This window comes from Myotis lucifugus, unplaced genomic scaffold (assembly GCF_000147115.1).
Source record: "Myotis lucifugus unplaced genomic scaffold, Myoluc2.0 scaffold_44, whole genome shotgun sequence".
NCBI classification, from domain to species: domain Eukaryota; kingdom Metazoa; phylum Chordata; class Mammalia; order Chiroptera; family Vespertilionidae; genus Myotis; species Myotis lucifugus.
In genome coordinates, this window is record NW_005871092.1 from 4,175,420 (window position 1) to 4,199,972 (window position 24,553).

General features: G+C 38.6%; 1 protein-coding gene across 3 annotated transcripts in view; it reads left to right on the top strand.

Annotated features, from left to right (window-relative positions):
* The window catches only part of VTI1A (vesicle transport through interaction with t-SNAREs 1A), a 306,175-nt gene that overhangs the window by 7,753 nt on the left and 273,869 nt on the right, over positions 1-24,553 (top strand). For all 3 annotated transcript variants that reach the window (XM_023753363.1, XM_006088135.3, XM_023753364.1), the window contains exon 3: positions 1,746-1,856. In XM_023753363.1, the coding sequence (XP_023609131.1) occupies positions 1,746-1,856 (111 nt within the window). The remainder of the gene's footprint in view (positions 1-1,745; positions 1,857-24,553) is intronic.

The following is a 24,553-nucleotide window of genomic DNA, read 5'->3' on the forward strand; positions in this document are numbered from 1 at the left end:
TAAAATGACTAATTAGCATTTTATAATTTAAAATTCATTCGTTTTCAAATTGAAGAGAATTTAATAGTTCCTTGGGATTTTGTTTTTCTTAATAAAGGTGATTCATTAAATATCCAGCTCTAATTTTTATTCCTTAATAATACATTTTATAATAGCGTCAATAGCCAATGCTTGTTAAAGGCATACTGGGTACCAGACACTGGGATAAGCATATTACTTGTTTTATAATATTAATAATATTAATTTTTATAAAAACTCCAGGAGACAAGTGCTATTTGTCAAAAACTGTTAAGGATCTGAGATTTTTTCCTACTTGCTCACTAATAAGCGAGCTTGCCACAATTTCATGGATGCTAATAGAAGACATTAGGTTCTGAGGTCAGAGACAAAAGACTTTTATCACTCACAGCGAAAGCAGCTGCCAGAGTTTGAGCATCCTTGTATGAGTTCCCTGAGCCCAATTCCCACAGGAGTGGCAGAGGTGGCCCAGATGTATGCCCACACATACAATAGGATGTCTTACAGGCGAGGAACATGGAGCCTGGGAAGCATACTGCTTTACAGCAGCCTGTAAGCAAGCCTTCCCTCTGTCCCAGAAGTTCCTCTCCCAGCATTGCTCCCTGCAAATACTACCTTGAGAAATGTCCAGGGAAAAGAGTGGTTAGGGCCTTGCATTCTTGGCATGCCCAGCAAGACTTACAGGAGCCTGAGAAAACCATGGAGGAGTGATTTTCAACAATGTAATTACGCACCTCCCCCCATTTTATAGATGGGAATACTGAGGCTTAGAAAGATTAAGTAGCTGGTCTGAGGTCCACATCCAGTAAGTGGTAGAATAAGAATTTGTATCTATACTCGTATATGCTAAACCCAGCGCTCTAAGTCATCCACTATTTTTTTTTAATATAAATACATTCACAGGGGGAAAAAAGTATTGTATCCCACTTTTTTGTTTTAAAAGCCAGATATTGCAAGTATGATTTAACTTGTTACTGCGTTGTGGTCCTAAATGAGTGTGAGTGCAGGCATCTGACTTAAAAGCCTGTCTTCTTAGCCATCATAATATTTCTGTACTGCCTCCCATTAGATGCTCATGTGTTGTATTTGAAGTGTTATATGATGACAGGTTGTTAAAAAGTGCCCTGCTGTGATTTCAGTGAGCTTGGTATAATTTAACATTTTACTGTATCCATTTAACTCCAAATCAACATGGTAATAAAGTGTAAGAAGTGAAGCTGCAGGTTGAGATCACATGTTGGTTGGTATGTGATTTTCCTAATCAGAAAAGACTTTCTGGAAGAATTTTTACCAAATGACTGAGGCTGGGCAGACACTGTGTGCTTAAGGTTGGAAATAATGGTTTGGTTTATTTCCCATAGTCCTGGTGGTTTGGGGTCAAAACACCTGACCAGGTTGGACTGAATGATGGGATACTTCAAGCATATTAAAATCATTATTATTAAGGATGTTTGGATTAATGCATGTTTTAATAGAAATTCCTGAGAAAGTAAGTACTTTGGTGCTCTATGTCTCACTTGGCAAGCACTCTAACTATTTGTTCACCTAAACAAAAATTAAGCACAAACGTAGTCCCAATATTATTTGATCCCAGGCGGGTAACTCCCTGGACCTGGTTCCTCAACTGTAAAGTGAAGAATTGAAATGAAATCCTTTCCGCTCTAAACATCTGGTCAAATAAAGAGTAAGCATATGGTTTCAATGACGTTTTGCTCTCACCCTGTCAGCTTGAGCAGATGGATTTGGAAGTCCGAGAGATACCACCCCAAAGTCGAGGAATGTACAGCAACAGAATGAGAAGCTACAAGCAAGAAATGGGAAAACTTGAAACAGATTTTGTGAGTCAAATCCCATCCTTGTCATATTTCCTGATCTTTATACTGAATTTTTATTTATGTCTTCTGACATTTCCTCCACATGCCTCGCCTCACTCAGCATTAAGTGTGTCGTCTTCAGGAGGTTGTGCAAAAGACAAGCAATGCCTTTCATTGTTTGTGACCCTGGACCTAAAAATGTTCACAGAGCTAGCGAATGATGGAATTCAAGGGATACTGGATTCATGACTCCATATCCAAACTAGGTGGTCCTTTGAGTTTGGATAGTATTTCCTGGTATTTACCATTTATTAGAATTTTGAAACCAAATTTCAGGCCTAACAAAGTTTGCAATATTCACAGATAGACTTGAGAGACTCATAAATGTCCTGAAATTATATAATCACGTGTCGCCTAATGATGTTTAGTCATATACAATGGTGGTCCCATAAGATTGTAATCAAGCTGAAAATATTCTATTGCCTAATGCTGTTGTAATAATGGTGTCATAATGTCCCCATTCAATACCTTGCTCTCGTGTTTGTGGTGATATTTTTAAAAATGTACTGCACTGTCAGTCATATAAAAGTATATTGCATATAAGTTACGGTCCGTAATGCTTGATAATGACAACTGACTATGTTACGGGTTTAGGCATATACTATAGTGTACTTTTTATTATAATTTTAGAGCGTACTTTTTGTACTTACATTAAAAAAAAAGGTTGCTGTGAAACTGCTGTGCTATGTTCGAAACAGCCTCATACATCCCATGTTTACTGCATATCTCCTGGTTACATCATTTTCTCTTGTGCTTGATTTAATCTCATGTTGTTTCATTCATCGTGCCCCTAAGCATACAAAACCCATTGCTAATGTTGCCAGTAAGAGGCCCTGTGGACTGATTGAAGTCAAAATTAAAGTGAGTAAGGACTATGAAGGTAGAAAATCAGTGGTGGCTATTGCTCTCGTCAGGCATTCCCAGTGCCACCAGTGCTACGATCTCTCAGAACAGAACAAAGTGACAGGAGCTATTAAAGCATCTGCTTCATTGAAGGCAATGAGACTTAACCAAAATTAGAGAAGGGCCTGTGTCAGACATGGGGAAACTTCTAATGCCCTGGAGGGAGGACCAGACAGCAGCTTGTCCCTCTCAGCATCGGGACCGTCACGGCCAAAGCGGAAAGTTTGTTTGCAGTGTTGAATGATGAGGCTGGACCTGGCTGTGATGATGAGTTTACTGCTACTCTGGGCGGTTTACACAGTTCAAGAGCTGTTACTCATTACGTAACGTGAAAGTGAGTGCTGAGTCAGCAGGTGCTGGTGAGAAGGCAGCTGAAGGATTGTTGGCAACTCTAGCTAAGCTGACTGTGGAGGGAAAGGACCTGCCAGAGCAAATCTTCAACATGGACGAAACCTCCCTATTCTGGAAACAGATGCTGGAAGGACTTGCACCGATAAGTAAGCCAAATCAGTGCTGGGCCTCAAGGCCGTAGAGGACAGGTTCATAGCCTTGGTAGGAGTGTCGTCGGCTGCAGACAGAAATCCTTTGTGATTGGTGCAGTGAGAACCCGGGCCTTCCAGCATATCAGTAAGCACACACTGCCAGTGTACTGCAGGAGCAATAAGAAATCATGGACGACCAGTGACTCAGTTTCCCCCACCCTGACCCCTCACCCAGGATGCCCTTCTGGGCTCAGGGTGATGTCACCAAGGTGTGATGAGGACACTCAAGAAGTTCGTCCATGATTCAGAGGATTAGCCAAGAATGTGGAAGTTGCAAAAGTCAGCAAGACTGTGGGGGGAAATGGGCAGTTACTGCTTAATGGGTATAGAGTTTCAGTTTTACAAAAAAAAAACTTTTAGAGATTGGTTGCTCAATGATGTGAATGCATTTAACACTGTTGATCTGTTCACTTAAAAATAGTTAAGATGGCCCTAGCCTTCCCTGGGTTCTTCAGGCTGCTTCTCACTCACTTACTCACTGCATTTCTAACTCAGACCTCTGAGATGCCTATTTCTTAGTATTTGCTGGATACTTCTCCCAGAATCCATTCAACATAAACACTTCAGTTTGACAAGTACTCGTCAATTCCGAGTTCTCGTTTTGATTTTCCCTTTTCCATCACCTTGCACATCCAGTTGGTTATTGCGAATTAACCATTCTGCCACTTAGCTGTCTCCTGTCCCACCTCCACTGCTGGCAACCTTCATGTTCCTCAGTCTGGATGCTGTAGTAGCCTCTCCTCCTTTTGTTCCTCTCCCACTTAAACCACCCTCTTCAGCGTTTCAGAATTCTCACACACTGATCTGAATATGTCCCACTGTCCACAGTCTTCATTGCCTGCTGGATGAAATCTAGGTCAACTCCCAGGATTTCTATTCTGTTCCATTGCTTCCTCACATGTCTAGTAATTTGATTATCCTGTGCTCAGTATTGTGGATCATGTGTTGTTAAAGCGTAGATTTTGTCATTTTCCTTTTTCTAAAATATATATATATATATATATATATATATATATATATATATTTAAATATATACTTCACTGATTTTTACAGAGAGGAAGGGGTAGGGATAGAGAGCTAGAAACATTGATGAGAGAGAAACATCGATCAGCTGCCTCCTGCATACCCCCTACTGGAGATGTGCCCGCAACCCAGGTACATGCCCCTGTAAAAAAAAAATATTTTTATTGATTTCACAGAGGCAGGGAGAGGGGGAGAGAGATAGAAACATCAGTGATGAGAGAGAATCATTGATCAGCTGTCTCCTGCATGCCCCACACTGGGGATCGAGCCCGCAACCCAGGAATGTGCCCTTGAGCAGAATCGAACTTGGGACTCTTCAGTCCGCAGGCTGATGCTCTATCCACTGAGCCAAACCAGCTAGGGCTGTCATTTTCCTTTAGAGCAGTGCATCTAAATCTTTTTCCATTATTACATTACACTTCTAAGGAACATTTTTAGACTTTTAAAAAATAATTTCCCTTCCTTCTCCTCCCCCATGAAATGTTACTACCAGATATTCTGTATGTTTGCATGTCTATGTCTGCTCATGTGCAGTGGCCCTTTGGAGGACCACACATCTGTGTAAAATGTAAGATTCTCCATCCTCCCAAGAACCAGATTTTGCCTCCATGGGCATGCTAGCACCTCTGCTGACAGTGCATGCTTTGGAGACTGCAGAGCTTTATTTGGGAAAACAGATGATTTCCGAACAGACCAGATCAATCCTTTCAAGGCTATTGTTCAGTGATGTTAAGACGTGTCTAGCGCAGTTCTGCTTTTGACGGGCCTTTCTCAGGATCCATTTGATGACTGGAGCATTCAGTGACTGCTCTACCCTTTGGTCAGAATTCTGTCTGCCTGCTTCGGGTGACCTCTGGAATCACCCTTTTCTCCATAGCTCCCCAATGCCTGTTCTCTGCAAGACCTCAGGAGAGCTTGCCGTCTGCATATGCAAGCTCATTTTCAGCCAGAGGCTTAAAGAGACCCCTTTATAGATTTCTGAAGCTCTTTCTGTGGGTGGCTGCCTTCTTCCCATCACCCTGCTCAATGCCATCCACCTCAGCAGGGCCAAGCTGCACGTCTGCCTCCTGAGCTCAGCGACGTCTGTGTTCCATTTGGGCTTCACCCCATGTGCTGTCGTCTGGAAAGAGCCTGCATGGTTAAGAGCCATGCGATTGTAGGGCTCATTTCAGGTGTTCCCCTTCTCCCCGGGACTGCGATCCTGTTGTCCAGTTTTTGAAAACAATTCCTTTATACATGTTGTCCATTTTTATAGTTGTTCAGAGTGGAGAGGTTAGCCTTGACCAATTCCTCCTGTCACGACTGGCATGAAAGTTCAGTGTAGTCTTACTGTTTATTAATCCTTAGAGCAGTGGTTCTCAACCTTCCTAATGCCGCGACCCTTTAATACAGTTCCTCATGTTGTGGTGACCCCCAATTTCATTGTTACAAATTGAACATAATGAAAGCATAGTGATTAATCACAAAACAATATGTAATTATATATGTGTTTTCCGATGGTCTTAGGCGACTCCTGTGAAAGGGTCGTTCGACCCCCAAAGGGGTCGCGACCCACAGGTTGAGAACCACTGTAGAGGATAATTGTGTACATCTGAGAATGAAAAAGTAATAGTCTGCTGTTTACAATGACCTATCATAGAATTTAATTTGTAACTGAATAAATACCTACCTAAGAGATTTTGAAATTCAGGTTATAATTTGTATTTATAACTGTGGGAAGCTTGGGGAAGGCAGTGGTCATCTCTAACCCTTTTACGTTGTTGCTACTTATGATGACTCAGTTCACTTGCCTAATTCCATTCTTTTAGCCTCATATAACCTAATTTTTTAAAATATATATTTTTTTATTTCAGAGGGAGAGAGAGAGATAGAAACATCAATGATGAGAGAGAATCATTGATCAGCTGCCTCCTGCACGCCCCCTACTGGGGATCAAGCTCCCAACCTGGGCATGTGCCCTTGACCGGAATAGAACCTGGGACCCTTCAGTCCACAGGCCAATTGCTCTATCCACTGAGCCCAACCAGCTGGGGCTTACCTAACATTTTTAATTTTTGGCTTGTTATAGTCGCAGAGTAAGTTAAGAATATTAGGACCAGAGAAGTTAAATTCAGTCACTTTATTTTTTAGTGAGGAAACAAAGGACCAGGAAGACCAAGTGACTTAACCTTAAAGTCACGCTGCGGTTTAGAGTCAGGGCCAGAATCATGTAACCTGAACACATATTCTAGTGTTCTCTCGTTGATTCTTTGTTTCCTGCTTCACGTTTCCATAAAAGTCAATTTAATAGCCTCTTTATGTATTTGAAAACTTTAAAAAAATTAGAATTTACACATTTAAGCTGTTTTTGTAATTTCTTCCTTCAATGTTTATGTGAGGTTAGCTTGGAGATGGCCATGTCAGGGCATTCCAGGAAAATGAACCAGCTAATAGGGGAAGAAATATAGTTGAGGATTTTCCAAGTTTAAGACTTTGCTTCTTAAGAAAATAAAATCAAACAAAAGAAACAAACAAAAAAACCCAAACGTGTACAAACCAATCAACGAAAAACACAAGTGTTCTATAAAATATTTGAGCACGTCCCAGTAAGTTGAAAAAGAAAGAAACAAGTACGCGATGCACCAGGATAAGGTCCCTAAAGTTGTGAGAACGCTGTGTGTTGAATGCCTTTTACAACTCTGATCTTGTCCTATGATGCTAGCCCCATCTTGTGGTTAATGTGGGTAGTTGCGTATTTCTTTTTTCTTGTAGCAAAGATGAACTTCCTTTAAGACTTACATACACACCTCCAGGATTTGGCGTGGAGGATTAGATTGTAACAAATGTTAGAAGTAGGGCTTTTTAGCCGCAGTCTCAAGTTCACTTCTATCCCAGGTCAGTGGTGCCCGAATGCTGTCCTTTCCCTGTTTGGCAGGCTATGTGATGTGATTGTTAGACCAGCTCCTAGTGCAGAGCTGTCTACATCAGAGAATGACACTTCTATTGACCGTCTCAGCAGTGAGGCTGAATGGACCTAGAAACCAGCTACCTGCAGACTCTCCAGACTCTCGGAGTTGGTCCCTTAGGTCAGGGTTCAAAGGATATTGTGGAACAGCTTGAAGCTTTTACTGCTGCTACCTGCGCTCTCTTTTAACGGGTGAATGGACAACTTGGGCATCTGAGTTTATGAATGAAGCCAGTACCCATATTCTATTTCTTTTTAAGTCTTTTAAATTTTGGCTTTTGTTGAAAAGTCAAGAACGTGATGCTCCTGTTTACATTTTATCTTTTCGGTTCTGATTCCTGGGATATTTTACGTATATTCTGTGGAAGCTGTAGAAAACCAAGAAAGCATGTTTTAAAGACTGGGTTGATGTCTGTGGTTATAGTTGTAGCATTAGCTTGATCTTTCTTTCAGGGACATACTAGTAAATGCATTCTAGAAAGAAAGAAGGAAGACAGCCTGGACAGAGCTGTCTCAGAAAAGAAATTTCCCTCCTCTAAGTGCACTTAACAAATATGTTTTCCATTTAAAAGATTATGTTGTTTGAAACTCTGTAAAAATAATGCCTGCTTATTGTGGAATGAATATTCCTAGAGGGTGGAAAGAAGAAAAAAATCACCTTAGCTCTGTTACCCCCAAAGATCCACATTTTAACATTTGATTTGTTTCCTTGCAATCTTCCCTTCCCTTCTCTCTTGCATAATTTATTGTTTTATTTTACATAATAATGGTGTTACTCTATCCACATTTTTTTACCTTTTTTTTAAAGCACAGATTCTAACATTGGTATTTCCCCTTTCTATAAATTCTTAATCATCTTAATGGTTACATAATATTTCAATCAGTGATGTGAGTACATCTTTTGTTGAATCCTAATATATTTCCATTTACTCCCTCCATAATTTATTGTGTTACAGTCAGCATATTAGAACAGGATTGCTTTCATTTAAAAAAAGCAATTTATCATTTCTCAGAAGGCAGGTTCCTGAATCAAGGGGTATCAACAACATTATAGCTATTATTAAAATATTCCTTGGAATTACATTTTTATTGTGTCTCATCAAATCATTTTTGGTTTTATTTCTCCATATCTTCTCTGCTTTAGAATGTGATTTCAGAAATAAAAATCATAGGCAAACCAGGGCTAAGTACTTTATATGCATTACTCATTCAGTCCACAATTATATGAGAAAGATGCTGTTATTAACTGCCATTATGGGGATTTTACAACTCTGGAATTAGATACAACTGAGTTGTTTTTTTAAGATATTCGTCCATGGGAGATACCATATCAATGTTGGTAAGGCTAGCAAATATGCCCGGCTCTCAATATCTGATCTAAAATTGAACTCATTTTACATTTCCAATATTTATTAATCAGAAACTGAAAAATATTTTAGTTATCTGGATATGACTATGACCTTTAAGGGAGAAAGTCATACTATATTTAGGTGCATATACATAATTTTCTGTTTGCAGATATTTTCTTAAGACCGTGGTTCCCAAGGTCGCACTAGGTGAAATTGTTAGAAAACTGTCATGCAGTTGGCCTCCTTTGTTTGTAGGCTTCTCATTCCAGGCTTTGACCTTGGTAATTCTTGTACTCACAAAAGTAGCCTCCAATAATTTCAAAGGACACATCACATAGGGAAGAGACCAAAGTCTACTTTCAGCTGAAGTGATGCCTCCTGGGGGCTGATCTGTGCTTGTGTGTCACTCTGGTCTCCTAATCCAAGACGCTGCAAAAGGTTCTTGCTCTTGACCCTTCTTCCCACCGTGTATACTTGGATGGAACAGTAGTACATATTAAATATTGTGTCGTTGGTCTTATGTACTGAATTTGAGGTTGGCCTTAATAGATTTTCTTTACTCTGGAAGCTCTGACACTTCCTTCCAATGGGAACTGTTTTTATGATACGTACTTTGGGCTTTAGCCTCTTGCCTTTAGCTCCTGTAGAGCTTTATGAACTGCAGAACTAACTACCCAGTGTAGTCATTGGCAGAGTCGTAGTCTGTACTGGTATAGATATATCTGTGTGTGTATAGGAATGTATGTGTAATTTTTAAAAAATTGGTGTCAGATTGCTGATTGGATTTTGCGATTTTATTGGAATATTTTTTTCTGCCTCCTTACTAATTTTGTAATCATTGGAATTAAAGTTATAGTGCCATTTTATGGCAGAAGGAGCAAATTTCTGTTACAACTTTCTGATATTTCTAGCGGTTTGAGTGTTCTAAGCAGATGCAGTGTGTATTTTCTGGAGATAGTGCTCAATTGCTTTAAAACAAAAAATTTATATAAAGTTTACTGGTTTTAATATCTCTCTTGTAATCCTTCTTGAATGACTTAACAAATTATTATAGACTTCTCTGTGGCTTGTTTTGTCCAGCTATGTTGATTTACCTAAGAAATAAAGAGGAAAGATAAAAACAGGTAAGATTTTGAAAGGTTAATTATAAACCCGTGACAACTTTGGCCTCATTATTAGTCACTAGATGGCACTGTTTATTTGCAGAGTGTCATTTTTTTGAAAAAGGGAACTGGTAGTAACTGAAATTACTGCCTCATGAATAAAATATTTCTGATGGGATTTGCATTTCTGTATTGGCTGAACACTGTTGAATGTTTTATTAACTAGCCCAGTGCAACTGTCAGCCTATTAAAGAGATCCAATGGTCCCTGCTTAGATAAATAAACTAAATAAATCCAATTCGTCAAATTGTGTTCCTGGCTGTTTATTTTCCATGCTTTTGATGTACGGTTTATTTTAAGTTAAAGCCACACTGGTTTAAAAATTAATGGGAAAATGTTATTTGGTGTTTGGAACATGAAGAAGCTAATTGCCATAGTAAAAAAGCCAGCTCTGTTTCAATGTTAAATTGTTTGCTCATAAATAGTAAACTTTGTAATGGTTGCTTATAAACTGTCCCGTGGTCAAAAAAACAGTGTGATGTTCTGTAAATATATGGTCAGAGACTGTGTTATCAAAACCTATGGAATCCCTGGTTCAATTTCCCTGGGTAAAGTACTATTCAAGCCTTACACTTGGTTTTGTCTGTGAGTCATGCTTAGTTTTTATGTATGGTACATTATTCCTTGGAAAGAAAGGTAGCTAATTGATTTTTGAATGAAATGCCTCTTATCAAAGTACTACTTGCCTGTCACTCTCCTGGTAAATGCAAACATGAAGGCGGAGACAGGGATGCCGGTGTTCATGTTGCTGGGGCAGCCAGAGGCCTGGTGGCCGCGGCTCCATGCTCCACACAGAACTGACGCCCACATGTCCATTGCCTTCTTAAAGCTTATGTTCTGGGGATCTTGAAACTCACAATTGCATTATTTAATAGCATCGACTGAACTAAAGCTTTGATACTTAGGCCCTAGGGTAACAAAAATATCCGAATATAGCGTGTCAATTTTGTGCGTCGCTACGCTAAATAAGTTCGCAACTGGCAATGACACATCATGCTTCTGATTTTTACTTCTCATTCCTCTTTTTCATGAATCCTCAGTTGCTTTTTATGCCATTTCTGTTGTCTTTTATCTAGTCCTACATTTGTGAGGTGCAGGACAAAACTTACAACAGATTAGGCACCTCTGGCCTAGCACGTAGCTTTTAGGGCGTGCACTGCCTGTGATCAAGACCACGCCCGATCTGATCTCAGGGGTGAAGGTTGAAACTGTGTGATAGTGGTTGAAGACTTTTGCTATGTCAACTATTTTGAGCTTTCCTGTACCAGCAGTTAAAATAGGGCTAGGAAATATTTCGCCAGAGACTTTTCTCTTGGTTTCAAATCCTCGGAAGCCTTCAGGAAATGGACCATGTGTACAGATAGTCTCATTTTTGGCTTAGGTTGTTTCGTTTAACTTTGTGTCTTTTAGTTCCCCGAAGTGGAAAAGAATATATTTAAGAATAAATACAACTAACAAATGTGGAGTCAAATTGCTCTTTGGCTTTTAAGAAGTTCGTCAGGTCGTGGATTAAATGCCTTTGCTAAAAATGCCTCTGAAATTCTTAAGGGGCTCACATTAGGGAACACCAAGAAGCAGGACTCCCTCCTCAGTGCATTTTGTTAGTTCTTGAGGCTCCTCGTGTCCTTGCAAATTCATAAAAGCTACTGTAGCTCAAGCTCCATCACAGACAGTTTTAAGGAGGTGTCCCAATGTTCTCATTCTCCATTTCGTTCTGTTAAATGTTGTTTAGAACAAGTCATTGCTGTCTTGGACTTGGAAATCTGCTGTGAAAATGGAGATTTCTGTTATTGGTTTTGAAGAAGTTGACCTGTAATTGCATCCTTCAAATGGAGAGAGTGGGTCAGATTTTATGATTTGGAAACTCACATTGCATGGCATTGGCTGGGGTGTGAAATGAAAATATAGAAATTATAGAAATGAAATGTTTCTTTAAAATGTATTCTGTATTTTAAAACAAGGGTGCCCTTTGTTAATGTCTCCTGATTTTTTTACCCTTTCCTTTCATAATGGAACATTGCATCTGTGCATGTTCAATGGCTGACATTTTTTGTTTCATTGTTTTCTTATTTTGATCTTTTTTTTATATAAACCTAGTCTATAAATGAATTTCAACTGAATATTAGGGTTGTTCTTACTTATGGACATAGGTGGTTTTTTCTTTTATTTATTTTAAATGCTTTTATTGATTTGAGAGAGAGAGAGAGAGAGAGAGAGAGAGAGAAAATATCTATCCCCTGCCACCTGCAAGCCCCCTACTGGGGATCGAGCCTGCAACCCGGACATGTACCCTGACTGGGAATCAAACCAGGGACTTCTCAATTCATGGGATGGTGCCCAAGCAATGGAGCCACACTGGCCAGGCTGACACATGTGGTTTTTAACGTAAAGCTTAGAAAGGGGAAAACTATCTCCATGGTTAGAGTCTTGTAAGGTTTCTATTCTTTTTAGTTTTAATGAAATTTAAAATTTTCTCTTTCTACTTTTTTAAAGAACGTGGTTCAGTGTTATTCATTTCAAATGTGGTCTGGTCCAGGGCCTCTATGTGATGGCTTTATTTACACTTTAAAAATATCATGTATGTGTGTTAGATGTTTGTTCTTCTTGTATTTTTCTAATATTGTGCGTAAGCTAAATTTGGTCATTGACCACTTTGCCAAGAAAGGAAGTGTGAAATAGTGAAAAAAGTCCAGGGACAGTAGACCTCAGACCTCAAAAATGACATATTCATTCTGCACTTCAGTTTCTGTATCTGCAAATTTGGATTATCATATCAATTTTGCCCACTTAATGGTGAAATATAAGAGTCACATAAGATAATAAATATGCAAATGCTTTGAGAACTTCACTGATTTTTAGTCTGTGACTTTTCTGGGCACAGGTAGTAATCCTAGAATTAAAGAGTTCAGAGGTTAAAGTATTTCAAAGTCAAAAGATTCCTTCCATATCCTAAAAATGTACACCCTCTTTCTCAGTGCTTCAGTAGCTTACACAAAGGACTGAAATGTGAAGTCTTCCATCTTATTCTCAGATATGACCTTCTAAGTTGGATTGCTTTTATTTTCTAGCACATTTTGTCTTGTCAAAGACATCTTAGAAATTAATCTTTGCAAGCAAGGTTTCTCCTTGACCTTTGTTGTAGCAGAGACAGAATTAAAGGTAGAAGAATTACGATACTACATATATTTTTTGCATCATTTTATTGTATGTATCATACTAATTAGAGTAGTATTTTTGCTGAGTTTTTCATCTAGCTTTTAAAATATATGTTGAATTATTTATTTTGGATAGCCTCCCCATTCCTTTTCTAATTTCTAACGACTTGCATTTCCCAGAAACTATTAGAAGTCACTGTCTGTGCACTGTTTTATCATTGGCCTAACATACCAGTATTGAGAAGAAGAGGGGGAAGATTCTATAGGATCTGTTAAATATTGCCATTAATATCAACAAAGAATTGACTTTTGCATATCTGAAGTCAACAACCAGATAGCTTTGTAATTAAAAATTTAAATATTGTTATACACTGAGAATTTGGGTGATGATGAGTGGGCCTAGATGTCCACGGCACGGGGCGGGTGGGGGCAACAGACAGTGGGCACTAGGACACTGCCATATATAAACTCCATATATTTTTCCTTTCTTTTTTTCCCCTCCCCCCTTGTGAAGTCTTGCAAGACTGATTGTAACTTAATTTTGTTCGAGAATTGTCAAGAAATTGCCAGTAATCTCTAATCAGAGAAAAAGAAGTAGGGATGTGATGGATAAGTAGGATTCTGTTATGGCCAACATCTTCATTGATCTTAACAGAATTACTCTCTGCCTCCCCTGTGTCTATATTTTCTCTTGGCAATCAGCCAAGTGAATTTGGAACAGAAAGAAAGAGAGAAAATCTAGTTGGTTCCAAATGATGCTAGCAGTGCGTTGGTGTGGGGAAAATAACTTACAACTTGATAGTAGAATTAGTAGAGGATTTCCCTTATTTGGGGGGAAATTGAAGTTCCTTTTGTGCCCAGGTTGGAAAATTCCTAACTTAACTCATAGCTTATGATATCAATTTAAATCTTATAATCATTATATCAAATGGCATTTTAGCATTCTTAATTATGAGATAACTTTTAAATTATTTCTTAACTGCAGTAAAAAAGAAACTCAGATTAGAAAACAAATACTATTCTATGTCTTAATTGCAATTTTAAAGTTTATTATGTTTCTTAAAGTAAAATAATTATTTTCTCAGGGTTTTAAAATATGTGAATTGATTAAAGATTCTTGGCATATTATTTTGCTATAGATTCTGTGGTCAGAGAGGTTATCCTCATGAAAATATGTCATTTTAAAGTGTTTTCATCATAAGATTAATACATTTATGGCTTTTTGGCTAATTACTACTCCCTCGGGTGGATTCTAAGGAAATAATCTTTGCATGAATCTGGAAATATGGATTTGGGGTGAGATTTCTGTCAGTGCATTTTATAGCTGAGAGGGCTTTTGCTCTTCCCCAGTCTGTTCAGAGGCTGTCAAAGTAGCAACATTACGCTTTCTAATTCAAATGGAAGGTGGCCATAGATGGACTGTGGCTCATAGCGATATTTAAAATATACCCTATCGTGGCATTTTCTCAGAGAAATTCCCAAGACCAAATTCATTTACTACAGCCCCTTTATAGTAAGAGTTTCCTTTTTACTCTGAAGAGGAATGATTTTAAACAGAGCAAAATTAGAAATACTAGCTTTATTTTTAAATATCAGTGAATAATAAATCATGAACAGCTATATTTCTTGAGCCCTTGATAATGTTTTTTAAAACAGGCTCTCTTTTAGTACTATCTCTGCAAAATCCTTTTACTCAGGTATGGCGCTCAGAGAGCGAAAATTAAAGTGTGCCCAGGAATCTCGTTCTTATCTTCCAGGAAGCACTACTGAAACCCTGCCACTAAATCAAGGCATTTTGTCTTTTGAGTTGTCATGACTGGGGCTAAACAACTGTCACTGGCAAGTGACAAGAGGCATAGGCAGCAGGGAATGAAAAGAGAAAGAAAGAAAGTAGTAGTAGGGGAGATTAAGTGTAAGAGGAAGGGAGGGAAAGTAGCAGGTATACCAGAAGGCTGAGGATGCCCTCAGCAACTGCCTCGGGTGCCAGTTTGTTGGGGCTGCAGCATTGTTATGCCTGCTCCTGCTGCATCCTGGAACTTTTCATGTCTGTGGAATCCAGGTAGTACTAAGAAATATCTCACAGCTCAAACTGATATTGTCATTAAGTCCAAAATTGCCTAAAGAATTTTCCAGTCCTCCAATTTAAAATAAAAACCATAAAGAGTCACAAATTTACATTTTTTAAAGTAAATTATTGCTCCCTCAGGTAGATTTTAAGGTAACAATCTTTCCATGTGTCTGGAAATATAGATTTGCATGCAAATCTATCTCATGCAAATAGTCAGAAGAATCTACACAGCAAGGAATATTCACTCAATTATATTTTTGTACTCCTTGTCACAAACTTGGGAATCTGATGCATTTCTACATTGATGTGGATGCTTTGATAAAGTTAATATGTTTGCCTTTGTGGGCAAAAAAGGTATTATCTCTCTTTTAACTGAACATTGGTGGTAATAGGTGGTCTTTCTCTTTGGTCCAGAACAGTTTCTCCACCTCAGTACTGTTGAAATGTGGGGGTGGATAATTCTTTGTTGTGGTTAGGGAAGCTGTCCTGTGCCTTTTAGGACATTTAGCAATTCTCTGGCCTTTACCCTCTACGTGCCAATAGACTATTCGCACCCCACCCCAGTCATGACAATCAAAAATATCTGCAGATATTCCAAATGGTCCCTTTGAGACAAAATTATCCCTGACTGAAAACCACTCAATTGAGAATGATCACTGGTAGGGATTTTAGAGGAAGAGAAAATTAACAACCAAGAGCCTCTGATAGATTAGCTATCATGTTGTATTTCATTATTCTTCATAACCAGTTTATTATTCAGACATATAAGGTTATGAAAGGCAAAGCCACTTTTCCAGGGTCTCATAATTTGGATCCAGGACTTGAAATCAAACCTGTGTGACACTAACACTGCCAGATCACGCTGCTTTAGAGCATTTATCATTAAAAAGTCCCCCAAGTCTCTGCTACTTCCAATGTGTAGAGTTCAAAGAGGACTCAGTTCATTAACCAACCTCCATTTATTTCAAATAGGCTGTGGATCAAGAGGCAATGTCACACAGTGGAAAGTACAGCGGGTTACGGTCAAGAGTTCTGGCTTTGGGTGTCAGCTCTGGATCTAACTAGCTTCGTGCCATTGGGCAGTCATTGTGCCTCAGCTTCTTCAACTCTGAAACGCAAGAGTCAACCTCCATGCTCTTGATAGCCAATGAGCTCTGTTGTCTGAAGATGTTGAGAATTGGAATGCTTGGCATTTCAAGATGGGCAACAGTTTTCACATCACTTTAAAATCATCCTATATGCAGTGTAGGACAATAGGTGTGCTTTGAAACTTTTGGCTCAATTGAATCTATTAGTCTCGTATTGCTATGTCTTGCATTTCTACAATCCCTAGCCCATTATTCATCTCCTTCGTGGAGTTCTTTCTAATTATCTTTCCTGTCATGATAGATTTCCTTTACTTCCCATGCTCCTTGGCACTTGTGTTTATCGCCTGACCAACTTACACACTGTTTCCATGTCAGAGCTGAAATGATTTGTGGATTTTCACTTACTTAAGTTTTATTATTCCAACTCAATTATAAGATCTTCAAGTGTCTTCTACTTTGATGTTTTTTGAAGTATTTAATAAATGCTGTATATAATAGGTGTTCAGTTAGTGCCTATTGAATCAAATTTAAGAATGTGTCATTTTAAAGCAAACTTTTTTTCTGAAAAAACATCTATGATAAGTGATAGGCACACAAAACATAACTATTCCAACCAAACAGTTATATCTAGTGTGAATTGTTCTTTGAGCACAATTTCTGTTTAACTTTATTGGAGAAAAATAATAATGCCATGTGTTGCCATATGTGCTTCCTCTGTTCTGACTCCTTTTAAATTTCTCATACCTGGGAATTAAGATGCTTTCAGAATGAAGTTTCTGAAATGGTCCATTGGGTACATCTTTTCAGAAATAGCCATATGTAGGAAAATCTGACATAGTCATTGGCAGAGAAGAGCTGATAAATACAAGTTGATGTAGTATTTCAGCAAACATTTCAATAACTTTTTGACATTTTCCTGTAGTCCTTATTTACCTTATCAATAGTTATAGTGACATATGATTGTCAACTTTTTATATTAAGACCAAACTAATAAATTAAACATGTTGTGTTTATATCTGATGAAAGCTGACGTTTTAGAAGGGTGTTAAAATATACTGACAGGTCCTGTTCACAGGCTCCTTTGGTATAAATATGCAGATGACATCTTTAGATATTGTTTGTACACATGCGATAGAAAGCGTTGACAACCTAACAAATGCAAATGTCAGCCTCACCATTTAACCTTCCTGTGTAGAAAAAGATGTTTTTTTTAAAGTTACATGTATCTTTTAACTCTATTTCAAAGTTTTTATTATTTTTTAGCCTGTTATCACTACTGTTTCATGTACCGTGGAAAGCAGCCATTTCTCTAAAATAGTGCATTTTTATACTTAATTTTTCATGCCCAAGCCATCAAAGTGCTCCACATTTAAAACAAAGTAATTGATAGGGTAGGAAATAGACTATTGGGGTCCAGCTATAATTGTAAGAAATATTAATCATGCTCTGTTAACCATGATTGTATTGTTCTGATTAAAGAAAGCACATTCTAACCTGGCTGGGAGTTGCATGTGGGACCTGGGAGCTCACCTGGAAATCCTCCCCATCTGGGAACTGCCTATTATCATGGAAAGGTTAACAACCTTGTGACAGAAACCAGAGCTGCCAGCCCTTTGAAGACTCCCAGCCCTTTGCATATCACCAGGTCTTTGAAGACCCCCAGCTTTTGCATACCTGCAGGCCTTTGCATATCCAGCCCAAATTACCTGTAAACTGCCCATTTGGCATACCCTTTTGCCTCTTTCCCCATGTAATCTTTGTCCTTCTACCCAATATAAGCAGCTGGCTTAGGGGGAGAGGGAGAGCAGATTTTTGTGGATGACCTGCTGCTCTCCCATACTGCCAGCAGTATTGGAATAAATGTTTATATGATTCAACCCTGTCTCCACTTAATTGGCTTACGTAGTGACAGGCAGCGTGGACCCATTGATTGTCCGGTTACATAATCACAACACAAACTTTAGTTTTATAGTCTAAGCAACTATATTTGTTTGAGATAATTACATTAAGGCAAACACCTATTATTATATTATTATTATTATTATTATTATTATTATTATTATTTATTAAGAAGCTGGAAGGGCTGTTTTATATAAGGGAACCTCTTTAGTCTTGCAGTAGCATGATTTTTTCAAAGTTGTATAGGAGCCTGGCTCATCTCTCTGACCATTGTCTACTGTTGGTTCAACATTGGTGGAATATTATGTTATTGGGAACCTTATAACCAATACTCCAGCAATGTGTAGGCATTTTTGTCCCCAAGAGCTAAGTACACTGTGAAAGAAAAGAGCTGTTGAGGATGCTGGGCTCAGTAGTCCCAGAAGTTATGTGATATGTCACAGAAGTGTATCTTACATATTAACAAAGAATTTTTTAAGTAAAGGGGGAAAAGACTGTAGTAAGTTCATCAGGGTCATTCTTGAATTTTATTGTGTATGGAAATTTTGCCTCTCTCTCAGCTCTCAGCTTCCTCATCTGTGCAATGGAGTGGTTAGACTAGACCAGTACTTAAACTGTTCCACATAGAGGGCTGAATGCTGGGCCGCTCTAGAGTTTCTGATTCAGACGCCCAGTGGCCTGGGGCTTTGCATTTCTAGAGAGTTCCAGGTTGATGCTGAAACTGGTGTCATGGCATTACACTTTGAGAGCCACTGGAGTAGGTGACCCATCGCCTCTTTCAGCTCTGAAATTTGACTCAACTTTGTCAATTTCCTAGACTTATTAGAAGATAGCTGTATCTTCCGCTTTAAATATGTACGCCTTGAATCGCTGCTTCATTTAATTGTTTGGTGCCCTTTCCAGTTAATACTGCAAGTTTCTTTCCCTTAGAAATTATCTCCTTTTTTCCCACCATTCTTTGTGTACTGCCAAACAGAATGTTTGTTTAAGTAATGTTAGTGCAATACATCTCCAGAGCTTCCCTTTGGGGAAATTTAAATGAAATTTTAAAGTATCATTAAGAATGCAAACAATAAATTCTTTGACTAGCTGTAGGCATCTTTACATTGGGATGACAAAAAAAGCATTCTGGTTAATTAGAAGTAATTTGTTAGAAACTGGAATCCTCTTTTTTTTCTCTCTCAGATTAAAACTCAGTTCCCAGCTGGATGCTTATCAGTGCAGGAAATGTAATTGTCAGATGATTAATTGCAAAAGATAGATAATTAGCGTTCATGTGATGTGTCGGATATGGATAACCCAGAGGTTGACTACACATTGAAAGAGGACAGTTGAAATCTAGATTGTGGGTTGTGGCTATCAGCAGGTGATTTACCTTTAGAGCTTGTAGAAGGTGTTAGGTAAGAACACTCACCTGCACCTTGCCTTTCTCATCCCATTTTGGGCAGTATCCTCATAATAAAAATGACTAGAAAAGAGTTCTCACCACCTGAAAACAGGCTTAGAACTTTGGAGCTGATGCTGAACTACCTTGTCTGACTTCAAATAAAGGATTTGAGATTTCTAGCTGTTTTTTCAATACCACATATATTTTTTATTTCTTTTTTCTTTATTGTTAAAAGTATTACAGATGTCCCCTTTGTTTGTTTGGTTGGTTGGCTTTCCCATTGACCCCCTTCACCTGCACCCATCCCTCCCAAGCCTTCACCACTCTATTATCTGTGTCCATGTATATTTTTAAATTCTTTCCATTGAGCCTACCTTAAATATTGCTATCCCCAGTTGAAATGACTCGTTATTTCCTAATTTTCAATGACCAAATCTTACCTCCTTTGAAATTAGTGCCCCTTGTTCCTGGATGTTAAGTATTTTTATCGTAAGTCATTTGATTCCAACATGGAATAGTTTTGCCTTAAAAATTGTACATACTTATGCTATTTCTTTAAATAATCCATTGGAAAAAAAACAGTGAGTTGAAAAAAAAAAAAAAAGACAACCTGTCAGTTGGCCATCTCCAGTCTGGTTCACCTGTTGGTTTATTTAAAATCACAATGAAATGAATAAAAACTAGCATTTTCTCCCGCATTGGTAAGTGGGACTTCCTCCATCTTCTAAACCTTATATTTTTACCGAAGAGTTTTGCAGCCCTCAGAAATACTGCTTTACAAATTCAGCTAATGACCCAAATCCAGCTTGTTTGTTGTGTAGGAGTTGTATTAAAATAACTCACTGTATGAGTATTGTCATTAATGATATGCTCATTTTGATAATGGGGCTACAGATTCTTCGTCTATAGTCCTTGGGGAGATGCTACAATTTTTTTTAACTAAGTATTGTTCTGGCTCCTTTTCCTTGATTGGCCCAGAAATAGCAATCAGCTGGGGAGCAGGATGACATGCCTCTTAGCGATCCCTTTGATCTTTGAGATGAGTATCAACATTGTATGCTTCCTAATGGAAGTGTAATTTAATGAAATCTATGGGGTAAACATACTTCAGATGTTCAAAGGAGGTGACAAAATTTTTGCTGGCAGCCAGGACCTGGCGGCTTTCCAGCTTGCCTCTAGCAGCTATGCATATAGCATTGAGAAAGGCACTTAAAATAGGAACATAAAGTATTATTTTCATTGTTGCAACCCCCCTGCTGGCCCTTCCCTACCAATTTCTTTTCCTTAAGTTTATTTTTGAGGTATTTCTGCAAGTGCCCTTTGACATATAACCTTTCCTACTATAAAGTGGGATGTGAGGTTTGATCTTTTTATATTTTTCTTGGTTTATTTTATGACACTAAGAGCAGTACTTTAGACATATGGCACCAAAGTGAAGAGAAGTTGTAGGGAAAAAAGACACTCCATAAAAAGTACATATTTCAGTACAGGTTAATTAAATTAAACATTCTAATTTGGGAGGAGATGATAGAGCACTTTTATTTTAACAGTCCTTGAGGAAGTGCAATGGAAATGGCCAGACAGCAAGGAGTCAGGGGACCTGATTCATCTCAGCAGTGTCACCTCCTAGCTGTATCCTATAGGGCCAGTTACTTTCTCTGGGCCTCAGTTTCCTTAGCTGTAAAGTGAATGGACTGATTTAGATGACTTCAAAGGTAATTTTCAGCTCTGAGATTTTATGATTCTTTTAAAGTCTGGATATACAGTAAATGCTGTCCAATGAAAATATCATGGCAGCCACATATGTAATATTAAATTTCCTAGTTACCATATTTTTTAAAAAAGCAAAAAGAAAGAGGTGAAATTAACTTTAGTAATATATCTTAACCCAATAGGTCCAAACTAATATCATTTCAATATGTAATAAGTTTCAAAAATACTGAGATATTTTACTTTTTTTTCTCTATTTTTGTTAACACTATATCCAGTAGTTTGCTTTCTTCCATTTCTTTCATGTGTGACATGTTTCTTTATCTCCGCATTTTGGCTGCTTCCCTGTGTTTGTTTCTATGTATTGGGTAGAGCTGCTATGTCTCCTGGAATTGGTAGAGTGGCCTTATGTAGTAGGTGTCCTGTAGGGCCTAGTGGCTCAGCCTCCCCAGTCACCTGAGCTGGGCACTCTAGGTGCACCCCTTTATGGGCTGTGAGCACAGTCTTGTTGTAGTTGAGATTTGATTCCTGTTGGTGTCACTGGGAGGAATTGACTTCCAGGACAATAGGCTGAGAGAATCAGCTTCAACTACAATGGGAGAGCTGCTGTGCAGGAGACACCCCTATGAAGCAGGACTTGCTTCAGTGGGGCTTTGGTGCTCACTGAGTCTGCCCCTTGAGTGTGTCGCTTATGGATGTGTAGAGTTGTAAGCTGGTATGGTCTGACACTGGGGTCTCCAGGGAGGTGCAAGGTCAGCCACTGCCTGGGGCCACCCAGCAGGAGCTCCCGAGAGATCTGCAGATTCCTCCTCTTTGTATCAGGTTTGGAATTGCCCAGGTGAGACCCCGCAATGAAGCAAGGCAGGCCTTTTATTGTTAGGTTTGGGCTCCCTGACCCAGCTGCAGCTTGTTTGAGAGCTTTTACCCTGAGCAAGCACAGGCCATTCATAGGCAAAACCTGCTGCATGCAGCTTGGGTGGGGTTATAAATCGGATGAGGTGGGGTCTTAGGAAATCACCAGGGAGGAGCAAACAAAAATGGCTGCCAGTTAGCCCTGCAAGACCGGGGAGGTCCTAGCATAGGAACAATGATCCCTGCGAGCACCTCAGTCTGGGAAAACGCCACCCTCAAGTTCCTGCCTGGATGCCAGACAATCCAGTTCCGCCTCCTTTGTGTCTGTGTTCCCCAGAGCTTCGTCCTGGTGCAGGTGCTCAGAGGAAGCAGGACCTTGTAAGTTCAGTTCATGGTGCCGGCCTTTTAAGAGGAACAGCTGGGTCTCCAGCAGCCTCTGTGTCTCTGAGCCCCAATCTGCACTGGTTTTTACAGCCTGTAATTCTTACTGCCCGTAGAGACTTCTTTTCCCAGCTCTGGGACCCTGGGCTGGGTGTCTGGTGTAGGACTGGGACTCCTTGCTCCTCTAGGTGACCTCCACAGAGACGATATCCCTCCTGGTTAAAAAAGCAGCACACGTGGGTGCCAGAGCAGCCTATTCTGTGCCTCTGTACCTCCTGCCAGTGTCAGTGTGCTTTCTTCTTTACTTCTGTATTTGTACGACTTCCATTCAGCCAGCTTTCCAGCGGTTCTGGATGATGGTTATTCTGTATTTTAGTTGTAATTTTTATGTGGTTGTGGGAGGCAGTGAGTACAGGTGTATATGCCACCATCTTCCTTTTATCCTAGATTTTATTTCTTCCATTAAAAATAGGTATGTGAGCCTGGTCAGCGGGGCTCAGTGGTAGAGCGTAGACCTATGAACCAGGAGGTCATGGTTCAATTCCCAGTCAGGACACATGCCCAGGTTGCAGGCTCCATCCCCAGTGTGGAGCGTGCAGAAGGCAGCCAATCAGTGATTCTCTCTCATCATTGATGATTCTATCTCTCTCCCCCTTTCCCTTTCTCTCCGAAATCAATAAAATATTAAAAAAAAACAACGGATGTGATACATAAGAGGGTGTGGACACTAAAGTGTTTTCAGAACAATAACAACAGCAACAACAAAACATAGGTGTGAGACAAGCCTTTGACATTAATCTTAAGAGTATTTTATAATCTCAGAAATTATATGCAGTTATATAAGGTAATTTCTACTTAATTGGTACTACTTTTTGTATATGTTTTTAGATTTTTTCTTAGATAAAATTTATTTCTGCATAATCCAGTTTCTTTTTTTTTTAAAAAACAGATTTATTAAGGTATAATTTTCACACTGTAAAATTTTTCAAGTATACAATTCAATGATTTTTAGTGTATTTAAACTAGTAGTTGTGCAACTATCACCATAAGCCAGTTTTATAACACTTCTTAGAGGTTCCCTCATGCCCATTGGAAGTTAATCCTCTTTCCCACGCCAATCCTGTGCAACCACTGATGTGTTTCTCTCTCTGTAGCTTTGCCTTTTCTGTAAATGTCACCTAAATGGAATCATTCAATATGTCTAGCTTCTTTCACTTGCCATAAGATTTTAGAGGTTTATCTATATGGTAGTATATATCAATAGTTTGTTTTGTTTTCATTTCTGTGTTATATTCCAGTATATGGCTATGTATCACATTTTCTTTATCCATTTACTAGTTGATGGACATTTGGATTGATCTGAGTTGTTTACTGTTATGGTTAATACTTCTGTGAAAATTCATATACAGGACTGGGTGGACACATTTTCCTTTCTCTTGGGAAAAATTACGTAGGAGTGGGATTCCTGGGTCTTGTAGGACATATATGCTTTTCAAAAAACTGTCACACTGTTTCTGAAGAGATTGTACCATGTTACTTTCCCATCAGCAATGCATGAGGGTTCCAGTTTCTTCATATCCTTGGCAGCACTTGGTGTGGTTTGTCTTTTTTATTATGGCCATCTAGTGGTTATGTAATGACATTTCATTTTAGTTTTAATTTGCATTTCCCTAATGGCTAATGATGTTGAGCATCTTTTGGTGTGCTTATTAGACATTTATATATCTTTGGTGAAATATCTATTCAAATCTTTTGCCCATTTTTATTAGTTCGTTTTGTCTTCTTATGATTAATTTCTTTGTATATTCGGGATGTGAGTCCCTTATCAAATGAATGGTTTCCAAGTATTTTTTTCCATTACATGACTTGTCTTTTCTTAATAATGTTTTTTGAAATACAAAAGTTTTAAATTCTGATAAAGTTGAATTTATTAATTTTTTAGTAGATTGTGCTTTTGGTATTGTATCTTATAAATCTTTGTCCAACCAAAGGATGCAAAGATTTTCATCTGGAAGTTTTATAGTTTTAACTATTTTACTTAGGTCTGTGATTATTTTGAATTGATTTTTTAGGTATGATTAAGGTAAAGTATCTCCATTTTTTTGTTTGTTTGTTGTTCTATCCAGTTGTTCCAGGACCATTTCTTCAAAAAAGCCTTATCTTTTCCCCCATTGAATACGCTTGCATTTTTGTAGAA